Genomic DNA, 11246 nt, shown 5'->3' on the forward strand with positions numbered 1-11246 from the left:
GGTAGGAAGCCTTATTACAAATTTGGAAGATTTAAATAGGAGCACACGGCCTTTGGCCAGAAAGAGGAAAAAGTGAGGCACGGGCGAGGATCCACGAAGCCCGTCCAGCTTCACCTTAGCATGTTGCCCGTTTTTGTCCATCCAGTGATAGCGCGGTGGAAGGGACAGATCGCCTCCTGGGATCCCCCCTAACCACCCCCGCCCCCAGCCTCAGCGGTGAGCTGGTGCCCACCTTGGGGTTGGCGCCTGTCCCTTTCCGCCCCACACCTTCACTCTGGGCTGGGGGCCCGCGCGGCCCCATTCCCGAAGTCGAAATAATGAGGTGGTGCGGCCTGTACAAAGCACCTTTGTTCCCAAGCCCTCAGGTGGGGCAGGGGAGGGGGAGGAGGCAGGTGCACGGCCCTGGGATCGTGGGAGCCGCCGCCCCGCTCCGCCCCGGCTCCGGGGCTCTGAGAACACCAGCCAGATCCACTCTTCCCAGCCAGTGGTCAGAGGGTGGGGACGGCGGGTCCAACAGCTGGGCCGGTTCGTGGATAGCCGCCTCTGGGGGCCGCTCAGACTTGGGGGCGAGGCCTTGGCGACTGGGGGTGGCACGGGGTTTTACAAATCCCTGTGATACTGGATTGCGCAGTCGTCCCAGACTGGGCAGAAACCAGCCGCGAGCATCCCTGGGACACGCACGCGGACCCAGCCTGGGAGTCTTCGCCCGCCCTCGCCGGCCTTCGTCCGAGGCGGCAGCGCCTCCTGGCGGCCAGACCTGGAACCGCAGCAGGGCGACCCGGCCTCCCCTGGGCGGACAAAGTCCAAGGCACGCTCCCCAGACCTCACGTTTATTGCACCAGATCAGGGACAGGCTGTGTGCACCTCCCTCAGCCCAGTCCGGCGCCCAGCCCCTCCCCACCCCCAGCAGCAACTGCGTGGGCGGGTCCCTAGGGTGCTGCTCGTCGGCGCGTGGAGGTGCCCCAGGGTCTTAAGGTGCCTGCTCCGCCGTGTCCAGGCTCTGGCTCCTTCGGTCATCTCGGGGGACTCCAGGGGCCAGTCTGCCTCTTGAAGTCCTAAGTCCGGGCTGCAGGCAGCGGAACCTCAGCAGAGGTCAGAGGTAGAGCGAGGACGCTGCTGGGGGCGGGGGCGCAGGCCTGGGGTGCAGTGAAATCGAGAAAAAAGGTCAGAGGTCCCCCTTACCCCAGACCATTGGCACTGCGCAGGCATCCTCCGCACCCTTCCTCGCCTACCTGGCCGGTACCGCTAGGGGCGGGATTCCATCTCCTGGGCCAGGCAGGTCACCCGAAGGGCGCCTGCCCTGGGGGTTGGCAGGCAGTGGCTTCCTTGGGGGTGGGGGCTTGGCAGGCCCCTGAGAGTGAGAGAGAAAGCAGGAAGCTGGCTTGGGAGGGGATGTCATGTGGCCCACCCCTGTTGCTGGGGAACACCAGCTTGTGGGGCCGGCTCTAGAGGTCACCTTCGTTCCAAACCTGTCACCGTTAAAGGACACCAGGGTGTGTGTCCGCACGCACAGAGGGGGCATCTCACCATGGACACCACTGCCAGGGCTATTAGCACGACAGCCCTGGGTGGGGAGAGGCTGCGCCCTTCTCTCCCCACACTGTTACCTTCGGGCGCCTCACCACCGGGTCAGCGGGCAGAGGGCGGGTGGGGGGATTGGGCCGGTCAGCCAGCTCAGCCTGAACAGAGAGAGGGGCGGCGCTGTGAGAGCACAGCCGGGGCCAAGTGGGCATGCGGTGGTTCTCTCCAGGGGTTCAGTTCGACATGCAAAGTCAGCCAGGGGGCAGGAGAGAATGGGGACATGCGCACCGGGCTTGGGAGCCTGCCAGCAGAAGCCTCAGGGGGGAAGGTATGGGTCACAGCGGTGTTTCTGGCCAGCTGCAGTCCTGCCACTGACCACCAGGTGGTGGTAGAAACCAAGGCAGGAGGCTCACCCTTGGCTGCAGCAGGGGCTCTGAGGGTCTGAAGGCCGAGGGGCACTGTGGTCCCCTAATGAAGAGCGCCACTGGCAGGGAGCAGGGGCGAGAACTGCAGTTGGGCACCAAGCCTCCCACCTGCCCTGGACCAGGGCGGGACCTGGCCTGGATTTACCTGGAGTCTCTTGGGCACAGGGTCAGGAGGCAGCGGCCTGGAGGGGGGTGCCGGGAAGCCAAGAATACTAGCCTGCAGAGAGAGCCCGAGGAGCAGACAGGCAGGACGGAGGGGTGGGGGGGGGGGTGGGAGCACAGAGACAGATGTGGGCGGAGAGGGGTTAGTGCCTGGGGAGGGCAGCCAGGGCCCCAGGGGCAGTGGGGGACCATGCATGCGGCTCTTCAGTTGCATGCAGAGGGGGTGACAAGTGGTGGAGCAAGCATGCAGACCACCTCCACACACACCCGTCACCAGCTCCAGGGGCTCACAGGGCCCTCGCCAGCCCTTCCACACGTGGTGACCTGGGCCTCGTCAGGTCGTGGCATCTTGAAGGCCATTTCTGAGCACCACCCCCCTTGTCCTCCAGGGGCCCTTGCTGGGAGCACCAGCAGACCCACCTCTCAGAGCCACCAGCTCGGCCAGCTCAAAGAGCTCAGCAGACCCTCCTCTAGGTGACTGCCCCTCCCCACTCCAGGCCGGACTCTGCTTCTGGGCCTGCAGCCAGGGGAGCGTAGGGGAGGGCTGACCCTGATTCCTCTGACCGACTCTTGGGCAATGGAAGTCTTTCTGGGTCTAGGGCCTTCAATACCCCCACCCCAGGGCCCATGCCAAATGCCTGGGCAAAGCGGGGCCTCTCTCCTCTGGTATCCATGACTTACCTTGGCCCCTGGCATCAGCAGGACCCTCTGCGGGGGTCCTGGGCGTTCTGGGGGACCAGACTGGGCTGCCCTGAACATGGAGAAAAGCAAGGAGGGAGAGGGCCCGGCCTCAGACCATGCTCTCCACCCACACGCGACCCTTGAGTGGGGCTGACCCTTTGCAGCCCCCTGGAGAGCAGCTCAAGTGTGGCTGAGGCCCAGTCCGAATTGGGGTGGGGGTGCTGGTGAGCCTGAGGGAGGGCTCTGCCTCCGTAGCACGGGGCTCCTGGGCAGAGGTGGTCCTGGCTCCCCGGCTGCCCTCCGTGGGTCTGGGTGTGAGGTGAGGAGTTACAGGGCACAGGGAGGGGAGCGAGGTGTGCCTGGGCTGGTCCAAGGGGCCGGGGGTCAGAGCCCGGTGTCGGGCGCTGGAGCAGGAGTGGGGATGGGATGGCAGAGACGCTCTGCAGCAGAGCCGTCGCGGGAGCTGGGAGCAAGGAGGCCCGTACCTGTACTGGCAGCTGGGTCCTTTGAGCTGACAGAGCCGTTGGCGCAGGCGGGCACGGTGCCAGTAGCTGGCCCCCAGCAGCATCAGGACCACCACCACCAAGAGGCTGAGGGGCAGCCCTGTGGTCAGGGAGCTGGTTGCTGTGGGGTGAGGGTGGCTTTGAAAGCGGGCAGGGCTAAGAATCCTATACTCAGGAAGGGGTGGAGGGCGGGGTGGAGGTGAAGTGATCAGAGAACAGGAAGGGGTCCGAGAAAGGGGGGGGCGGTAAAGGGTAAGCCAGCCATGGCCCTCCCAGCTGCCCCTGCCCGCCGCCCCCGCTACCTCTGACGCGCTGGGTGCAGTCAGGGGGCGCCCAGCCCTCCTCACAGTGGCAATGTCCTGCGCTGTCGCAGACCTAGGGGGGCAGGTTGAGCGATGAGGGGCCCGACACTCTGCGGCCGCATTTCCCTGTCCCCGACTTTTCAGGCTCTCCTATGTCCACAGTTGGACGGGGATGACGGGGTGGAGAGAGGGAGCCTGTGTCCATGCCTGAGGAAACGAAATCGAACCAGCCCGGGAGCGCTTTCTCCATGCCGAGCGCTGTGCTAGACCCTCTCGCACTCATCTCCTGGACCCCAGGATGCCCACTGGGTAGCTGAGGAGACTGAGCTCAGAGTGGTTAATAATCTGCCTCAGGTTCCCCGGCTAGGAAGGAGCAGAGCAAGGATTAGGTGTGTGTGTCCGCCTCCCTGGGGGCTCCCTGCCCCCTTCCGTGTCCGCCATGCCCGCTCACCCCGTGCCCGTGGCAGTTGCTTCGACATTCCTGGGCTCGCAGAACATCCGTGGGCCGGCACTGGCGGTCAATGCACACCTGCCCGAGGGGAAGAACCAAGGTCACAGCCTCACAAAGCATCACTGGCCCTGGGAGGCCACGACCCTGCTCTTACACACGGAGAAACTAGGGCTCACAGGATGACAGGATGCCGCTCTGTTGGAAGCACGCATCGGACCCCCCGAGAGCCTGTGCCTACACTGGGGGACACTGAGGCCTGCGCACTGCTCGTCCAGACAGCCCTCCCTCTGGTCTTGCCAGCTGGGACTGCTCACCAGGTCAGGACCACAGGCTGTGCCAGGCAGAGTCAGGAGGGGCTGGGCCACATCGTCGCCCAGGTCCAGGTGGACCCAGCTACAATTCGGCCTCAGCTGGGTCCCGTTGGCTTCTAGCATCTCCCAGCGCAGATCCCGGGCTGAGCCCAGCAGAGGCTGGGCCTGCCCCCCCTGGCACTGGAGCTGCCCGCAAATGGCATCTCTGAGGTAAAGGGAGGAGGTGCAGGGTCAGGCCGAGGCTCCCGCAAAGCCAGAGGGGAATCCAAGTCCCTCACTTACTTAGGGGCACAGGACACGTAGCTGCCGTTAGGGTTGCGCCCACAGCTCCCAAAGGCATCCCCTCGAGTATTGGCAGCAAGGAGGCAAAGCGGCGAGGCGGGCTGGGCCCCGGGCCCCCAGAGAGCCTGGCACTGCTGGGCATAGGAAGCACAACGGCCTTGCATGCACACAGCCTGGCCCCCGGCACATGGCTCGCCGTCTCCCAGGCTGACGTCGGGAGGGCACTGGGGGCTGTCTCCTGAGCAGAACTCCGGTAAGTCACAGTCCCCTCTGGAAGGACGGCACTGCCAGCTGGCCGGGCGCAGCTGTGGGGGCAAGCGAGCATCAGTGTGGGTGCTAGGCAGGTCCAGCCAGGGCCCTGAGAGCTGGAATGACCTTTCCACCCTGACCCCTGGCAGGTGAGCTGTGGGTGGCTGGCCGGTCCATCTGCGCGCACCTGGCAATTCTGACAGCAGAGCCCGTCGGAGGCGCACTGGGCCCCGGGCCTCAGCTGGCAGGTGAAGTAGTCACAGCAGGGGTCGGTGCAGTCCTGAGGCAGAGGAACCAGGCATCAGAGCAGGCGAGGCCTGAGAGCGCACCCCTATCCTTGCACTCGGGGACACACACACCAAGTAAAAGCTGGAGGCCAACATTGCGTGTGCTGTCCCCGCAGACAAGAGGGACAAGAGGGGCTGGGGGGGCTCGAGAGGGGCAGTGAACCCAGAAGTGGGTGGGGCCAGGCTTCGGGGGAGGGGCTCACATCCGGGAAGCCACAGTCACACTGCTCGCCGGGCTCCACGAACATATTCCCGCAGACAGTGGCCAGCGAGGGCAGGCTGGGCAGCCGTTCAAAGAGGCAGCTGCCCATCCCTTCCAGAAGGGCCTTCTCCAGGGCTTGCTGGCTGCAGTTGCTGAAGTTCAGGCCTGGCAGGAAGCTGGGGATGGGGGCAAGAAAGGTTGGGGCTGCAGGGCGGCCTCCGGCCCTGCTGCCCCCCACCCCCACCCCCACCCCGCAGCGACTCACTCTGTGGAAGCTTCCATGATGCAGCTCTTGGCGGGGGCCGGCCCCGGGCAGGGGCAGCTGTTCCCAGGCAAGTCGTGGGCCAGGCCCAGGCTGTGGCCCAGCTCATGCGCTATGGAGGATGCAAGCCCCAGGACGCTGGTGGAGTGGTCCTGGCATTGGGGAGGGGACACCCCAGCTCCAGCAGCAGCCTGACTGCCCCTGCTCTCTCCTCATCTGACCTCCTGGGCACTCAGCACCGCCTCCCTCCTTACTTGCTTCTGAAGTAGGAGGAGAGCCCAGGCCTGGGTGGCGGGAAACCGGGGAGCTCGCTCAGCTCTGTTCCCCTCCCGTGCTGTGTGGCCCTGGGCACCCACCTCTCTTCTTTGGGCTGCATTCCCCCCTTGTCCCCTGAGAAGTGGGAAGCCCTCATGCGTGAAGACCAGTAAAGCAGGGAGCTGGCCTCAGGAGAGGGTCCCACGACATCAGAGGCCACGTCATACAGCCCAGCCCCCATGCCCACAGCTTTGGGGTTGGTGACTTTGTAAGGGTTTCAGTGAATCAGCGGCCCTCCCGTCGGGAGGAGCGGAATTGGGAATAGGGAGGAGACCTGAAAGAGCTCACCATGTTCACGCCTCCGGAGAAGTCAGGAGAACAGATGGAGTTCTGAATGGCCATGCCCACCGTGGGCCCAGAGAATGAAGTGGCGCTGTGGGATTGTGAGGTCAAAGGTCAGGCACAACGCGAGGGGACCAGAGCTTCAGGGCCTCAGCTAGGGAGTGGGGTGTGACCCTGGCCAGGCCAGGGCGGAGCGCGGGGGCTTACGTCACCAGCTGGGCACTGTCGTGGGGCAGTCGAGACAGCAGATCCCTCCGCCGCCAGCGGAGGAACTTGTCTAGCGTGAGACCTGGGTCCTGGCTGACCTCCACCAGGTCGCGCTGGGTCCAGGCCTCCAGGCCCACGAGTACCACCCTCACGTTCAGCGGCCGGAAGAACTGAAAGAGTCGGGGCTCAGGAGAGGCGCCCCTGTGGCCGGAGGGCCGCCAGCGCGCTGCCCCGCCCGGCACTCACGGTGTCCAGGAGGAGGGTCACTCTCAGCATGCGGTTCAGTAGGTGCTGGGAGTCTGGGTACCTCTGGACCTGTGGGCCAGAGAAGTGAGCAGGAGAAGCAGCAGGGCAGGTGGGAGTCAGGGGAGGACCGGCAGGGGCCAGCAAGCTCACCTCCGAATGATCAGCCACAATCACCAGCTCAATAGTCTTGGTCTCTGTCACCACGTCCCGCCTCCGCTGTGGGCAAGAAGGAGGAGCCTCGGGCTCACCACTGCTCACGGCCAGCAGCCACACAGGGCTGCCGAACCACGTCCACTCCCACCCTGGGTGGCCAAGCGGAGGAGAGCAAAGAGCCCATTTTACAGATGAACCACTGAGAGCCTGAGATGCCAGGGACGTGCCCAAGGTGGACCCAGAAGTAGGTCATGCAGCTGGGACTACAGCCCTGCTTTCCTGGCTCCAAATTCAGTGCCTTTTCCGAATGAAAAAGAAAAGAATAGGGGCACCTGACTGGCTCAGTTGGTAAAGCGTGTGACTCTTGGTCTTGGCGTCGTGAGTTCGAGCCCCACATGGCTGTTGAGATTACTCAAAGATGAATAAATAAACTTTTAAAAATAAATAAAAAAAATAATTGCCGACACCATCATATCCTTATCACCCCCAGGCACGGTTCTAAGCACTGTACGTGCAGATAGGTAGATTCCACTAATCTCCACAGTAACTCTGAAAGTAAGTAGTTTTATTATCCCTGTTGAGTTTTTTTAAAAGATTTTATTTATTTATTTGAGACAGACAGAAACAGTGAGCGAGCACAAGCAGGAGGAGGGGCAGAGGCAGAGGGAGAAGCAAGCTCCCCGCTGAGCAGGGAGCCTGACGCGGGGCTCAATCCCAGGACCCTGAGATCATGACCTGAGCCGAAGGCAGACGCTTCACTGACTGAGCCCCCAGGTGCCCCTATTATCCCCATTTTATAATGGTTATAAATTATAACCAAATTATATATATATATTATAAATTATAACCAAAGCAGCCCCCAGCTGCTTTATGGCTGGTAACTGTATTATCTATAGCCAAGTGAGGGCTCTCTGCGCTCGGCATCTTAGGACAGGTGTGCAGTTTGGGTCAAGTACCTGCAGCTAAATCCTGGATCACCATTCACTAGTTGCAGGACTCTGGGCGAGTCACTAACCTCTCTAAGCTGGTTTTCTCACTGAAATGGAGCTCCTGACAGCACATACCCCCCAGGGTTGCTGGGAGAGGAAAGGAGATTATGTTCACACAGTGGGGTGGACAGTTGCTCCTTAGAAGGTTCTGGGAACACAGGGCTCTGAGGGTGTGGGGCCTGGCCCTCGGGAACAACAGAAGCCCCGCTGTTCATCCTCACCCGATGAGAGGGGCTGTGGCGCCGGCCCCGGGGCCGCTCCAGGCGAGCCTGAGTGTGCAGAGATGCAGGCCAGCTCAGGGCGCAAGTGCGGCCTGGCAGGACGAGGTCTTGGGTCCGGGAGATGTTCGGGGGGGCCTGAAGGTCCCCAGGCCCCAGGTCTAAGGTGTAGCTTCTCTCTGGGGACAGGATCACCACACCCCTGGGAAAATCCAGCACGTCAGAAAGCTGCTGAGCTCCAGGCTCATGCCCCCTCACTGTCCCCACCCCCACAGGATGAGCCTGCTGTACCTGAGCCCTGAGCAGGTGCAGACGGAGACCCAGGAGCCCGCGTGGCCCTGCACCGCTCCCTGGTAGCAGCAGTTCTCCTACAGCAGAGAAACGGCAGTGCTACCTTGAAGGCCAGGCTGGAGACCAGGAGGCTAGCCTGCTGGTGAAGATATGCTGTGTCCCCCCACGTCCTGTAGGGATGGCACCCCCCCCTTCTTCCCTCAGGCCAGAAACAGGGCACGAGACTCACCAGAGTGTGTCCGACACTGACCACACGGGTGCCGTCAGGCTGGTACCACATCAGGCTGGGGTGGCCTGGGACTAGCTCCCTGGGAAGAAAGAGCAAGGCGGTGACCATTGCCTCCCTGGGGTGGGGGGGTGTGCAGTAATGGCCTGAGGCCTGGAGGTGGTTGGGGGAGCTGGGGGCCAGGCTCCCCCAGAGGCAGCACAGTGTAGTAGTTGGGTCCCGAACTCTGCCAGGCTATCTGGGTTCTAATCTGGTTTTCACCACATCCTAGCTGTGTGACCTCAGGCCAGTTATTTAGCCTCTCTGTGCCTGGACTTCTTCATATAGGAAGCAAGGACAGTGACACGGAGTAGTACGTGCCTTACAGGCCGCTCAGAGGACGGCAGGCGGTCAAGAGCTGGTCCGCGCCATACGCTGTCGGCCACGTTACCGCACTGCTCACGTGAGCACTAGCGTCCTCACCTGTTCCGTAGCAGCTCCAGAACATGACTGTCGCCATCCAGTTCCAGCTGGATCTGCCAGGCCCCGGGCAGCTTGGTCTGTGGGCAGCGGAGGGCATGTCACCTCCCGGCCCTGCCCGAAGCTCCTATCCTCTCTAACCAGAAAGCCTCAGGCCCTTCGGAGAGCACCAACGATTAGATCACTGGTGGGGGTGGGGGGGTCCCGAGGGAGGGGCCAGGAAGCCCTGCCCGGCCTGGGGCATTGTTCTGGGGGGTTGTGTGGGGAGGTCAAGGAAGGTATCTGAGCCGCCCCTTCTCGGCTTCCTGCCCAGAGAGGAAGCATCATGGAAGACCCAGCGCGGGCCCCAGCCCTTCCTCTGACTCAGCTTTGGAATTGGGGAGGGGGGGTGTTTGGTGAGGCCCTGACCTTCTCCAGGCCCCCCTCCCCCGGAGAAAACTGACAGAAGGCGACCAAGAAAGCAAGTCTGGCCTCAGGATTTCTCCGGTGGAGACGGACGGTTGGGTGGGGCAGCGGCCAGCAGATGTGGGAGCAGATGTTGAGGGCGGAAGTGAAGCCAGGTGCTGGCGTGTGGCAGGAGGGGCAGCCAGCCCCGGGATGGCCACGGTGCACGGGCGTCCACTCACCTGATCCTCACCCCACTTAGCTCTGCGGGGTGGCAGAGGCGTACCTCTTCACTTGAGGGGAGAGACGCTCACCTGAAACACCTCTGCGAGGCTGAGTGTGGGGATGTCCTGAAGGATCTGGGGCTCCGAGGGTCCACCCCGGGCCCTCTCTGGCCTCGCCCGCTCCTCCTCAGTGCCACCTGCAGGGCCCCCAGAACGCCCCGAAAGAGTGCTGAGAGAGCCGGCAGGAGCGCAGGGCACAGCTGGTACTCACTGGGCACCCCAGCCCTCCTCTGCTTGAAGGACTTCTGCATTGCATGCTGGGACTTAAAGGAGAATCCCGAAGGGAAGGGTCTTCTCTGCGGCTCCCAGCTTTCATCCCAGCACCCCACCTTGCATGTCCTGCCTGCGGCCCCTCCCTGAGCCCCCCAGGCCAATGCCAGGTTCTCACGGGGAGCCCCCTTTCCTACTCCCTCGCAATCATCCCCTTAAGAACGCAGGCCCCCTCTGAGGCCTGGGCGAAGCCTTGTGGCCCGGTGCCCACTCGCCCTCCCCTGTCCTCACAGAGGAGCTGCCGGGAACGCCCATTTCTGGGTGCGCAGTGCAAACACCCCTCCCTAAACACCCCTCCTACCCAGTCAGGCACACCCGCTTGCCACAGCCCAGCTTCCTCCCTGAGCACCCCCGTCCCCACAATGGCCCTCTCTCCTCGGCCAGCCCACCCCTGCCTGCCCCGCCGGCCCCTGGCCCGACACAGCAGCGGGAAGTGAAAGTTATGAGGAGGACTTGGTGTCAGCCTCTTTCCTGGCCAATTCTCCCCTCCCCGGGCTCCTCCCGCGCTCCCTCCCGCTCGCTCCGCCGGGTTTATGGTGGCATCAGCATCAGGGTGAGGGGTGCGTTGGCCACTCAGGCCTGGGATGGGGGCCCAAGAAGAATGCCCTCCGCCAGACCCTATGGGCCATGACCACTCGGCGTTCTGGCACCGGGTGGACGGTCAGCTAGGCCCCAGAGAAGCGAAAACGTCAGTCCTGGGGAGCTGAGACCCTGTCCCACCATCCTGAGGGGGCGCTGCGCCAGGGCCTTCGGTGCCCGGCGCCGGAGCCTGGAAGTGTCCGCGAGGACGGAGCAGAGGATGACCGCGCGGGGGGGGGGGGGGCGGCATCCCCCTCCTTCTCGCTCCACTCCATCGCCCAGGCGCCGGGCTCTCAGGCCAGGACAGCGAACCAGGGCGGGCTGCGCTCTGGTTGGGGGTCTCCCCGAGTCTCCAGCCGACTGCAGTGCCTCCTGACTTCCCTGCGCCTCCTCCGGTCCGTCCCCCCCCCCCCGCGCCCGCCTACTGCGGGCCGGGCACTCACCTATATCTGGGAGCGGCCGGGAGGACAGAGGGCTGCCTGCGCCCAGGAGCCCCAGCGCCCAGAGCAGCGCCAGCCGCATGGCAGCGGCGCCCCGGGCCGGGCGAGGGCAGCAGGTGCTGGGCCGCGCGCCGAGGAGCCGCGGCCGCCGGGTCTGCCTGGCGCACCCGGCCGCGCCGCGCCGCCACCAGGCCCCGCCCCGCCCCCGCCCCGGGGGCTCCGGGCCAGGCCCCGCCCCAGGGGAGGCCGCGGGCCCGCCCGCCCC

At 64.2% G+C, this 11246-nt stretch overlaps 1 protein-coding gene across 6 annotated transcripts; it reads right to left on the bottom strand.

Annotated features, from left to right (window-relative positions):
• Positions 1-814: 814 nt before the first annotated feature.
• Positions 815-11150, bottom strand: ADAM15 (ADAM metallopeptidase domain 15). 6 transcript variants are annotated; one of them, XM_026485262.4, is made up of 23 exons: positions 10985-11148; positions 9723-9829; positions 9028-9104; positions 8569-8647; positions 8340-8416; positions 8052-8250; positions 6839-6904; positions 6689-6757; positions 6443-6612; positions 6242-6326; positions 5642-5790; positions 5378-5552; positions 5075-5167; positions 4639-4943; positions 4360-4561; positions 4046-4123; positions 3595-3667; positions 3275-3413; positions 2790-2859; positions 2092-2163; positions 1608-1679; positions 1233-1351; positions 815-1136 (listed from the first exon to the last, which is right to left on the bottom strand). In XM_026485262.4, exons 1-23 carry the CDS (start codon positions 11061-11063, stop codon positions 1094-1096), a joined length of 2598 nt encoding a protein of 865 aa, XP_026341047.3. In that variant the 5' UTR covers positions 11064-11148; the 3' UTR covers positions 815-1093. The 6 variants fall into 6 exon arrangements, with proteins under 6 accessions (XP_026341047.3, XP_026341048.3, XP_026341052.3 ...); XM_026485263.4 differs by lacking the exon at positions 1608-1679; XM_026485267.4 differs by lacking the exons at positions 1608-1679; positions 2092-2163 and having other exon boundaries at positions 10985-11150.
• Positions 11151-11246: the final 96 nt, after the last annotated feature.

The sequence above is a fragment of the Ursus arctos genome, unplaced genomic scaffold, assembly GCF_023065955.2.
Source record: "Ursus arctos isolate Adak ecotype North America unplaced genomic scaffold, UrsArc2.0 scaffold_2, whole genome shotgun sequence".
Taxonomy (NCBI): domain Eukaryota; kingdom Metazoa; phylum Chordata; class Mammalia; order Carnivora; family Ursidae; genus Ursus; species Ursus arctos.

Bases quoted from the DNA above. Each gene is read 5' to 3' on its own strand.
- ADAM15 (XM_026485262.4), bottom strand. From the start codon at position 11,063: ATGCGGCTGGCGCTGCTCTGGGCGCTGGGGCTCCTGGGCGCAGGCAGC. The intron at 5,791-6,241 runs GTGAGCTCTTTC...CCCCAATGCCAG, and splicing joins TCTCCGGAGGCGTGAACATG to GACCACTCCACCAGCGTCCT. The intron at 1,137-1,232 runs GTAGGCGAGGAA...ACTGCACCCCAG, and splicing joins CCCCTAGCGGTACCGGCCAG to GCCTGCGCCCCCGCCCCCAG.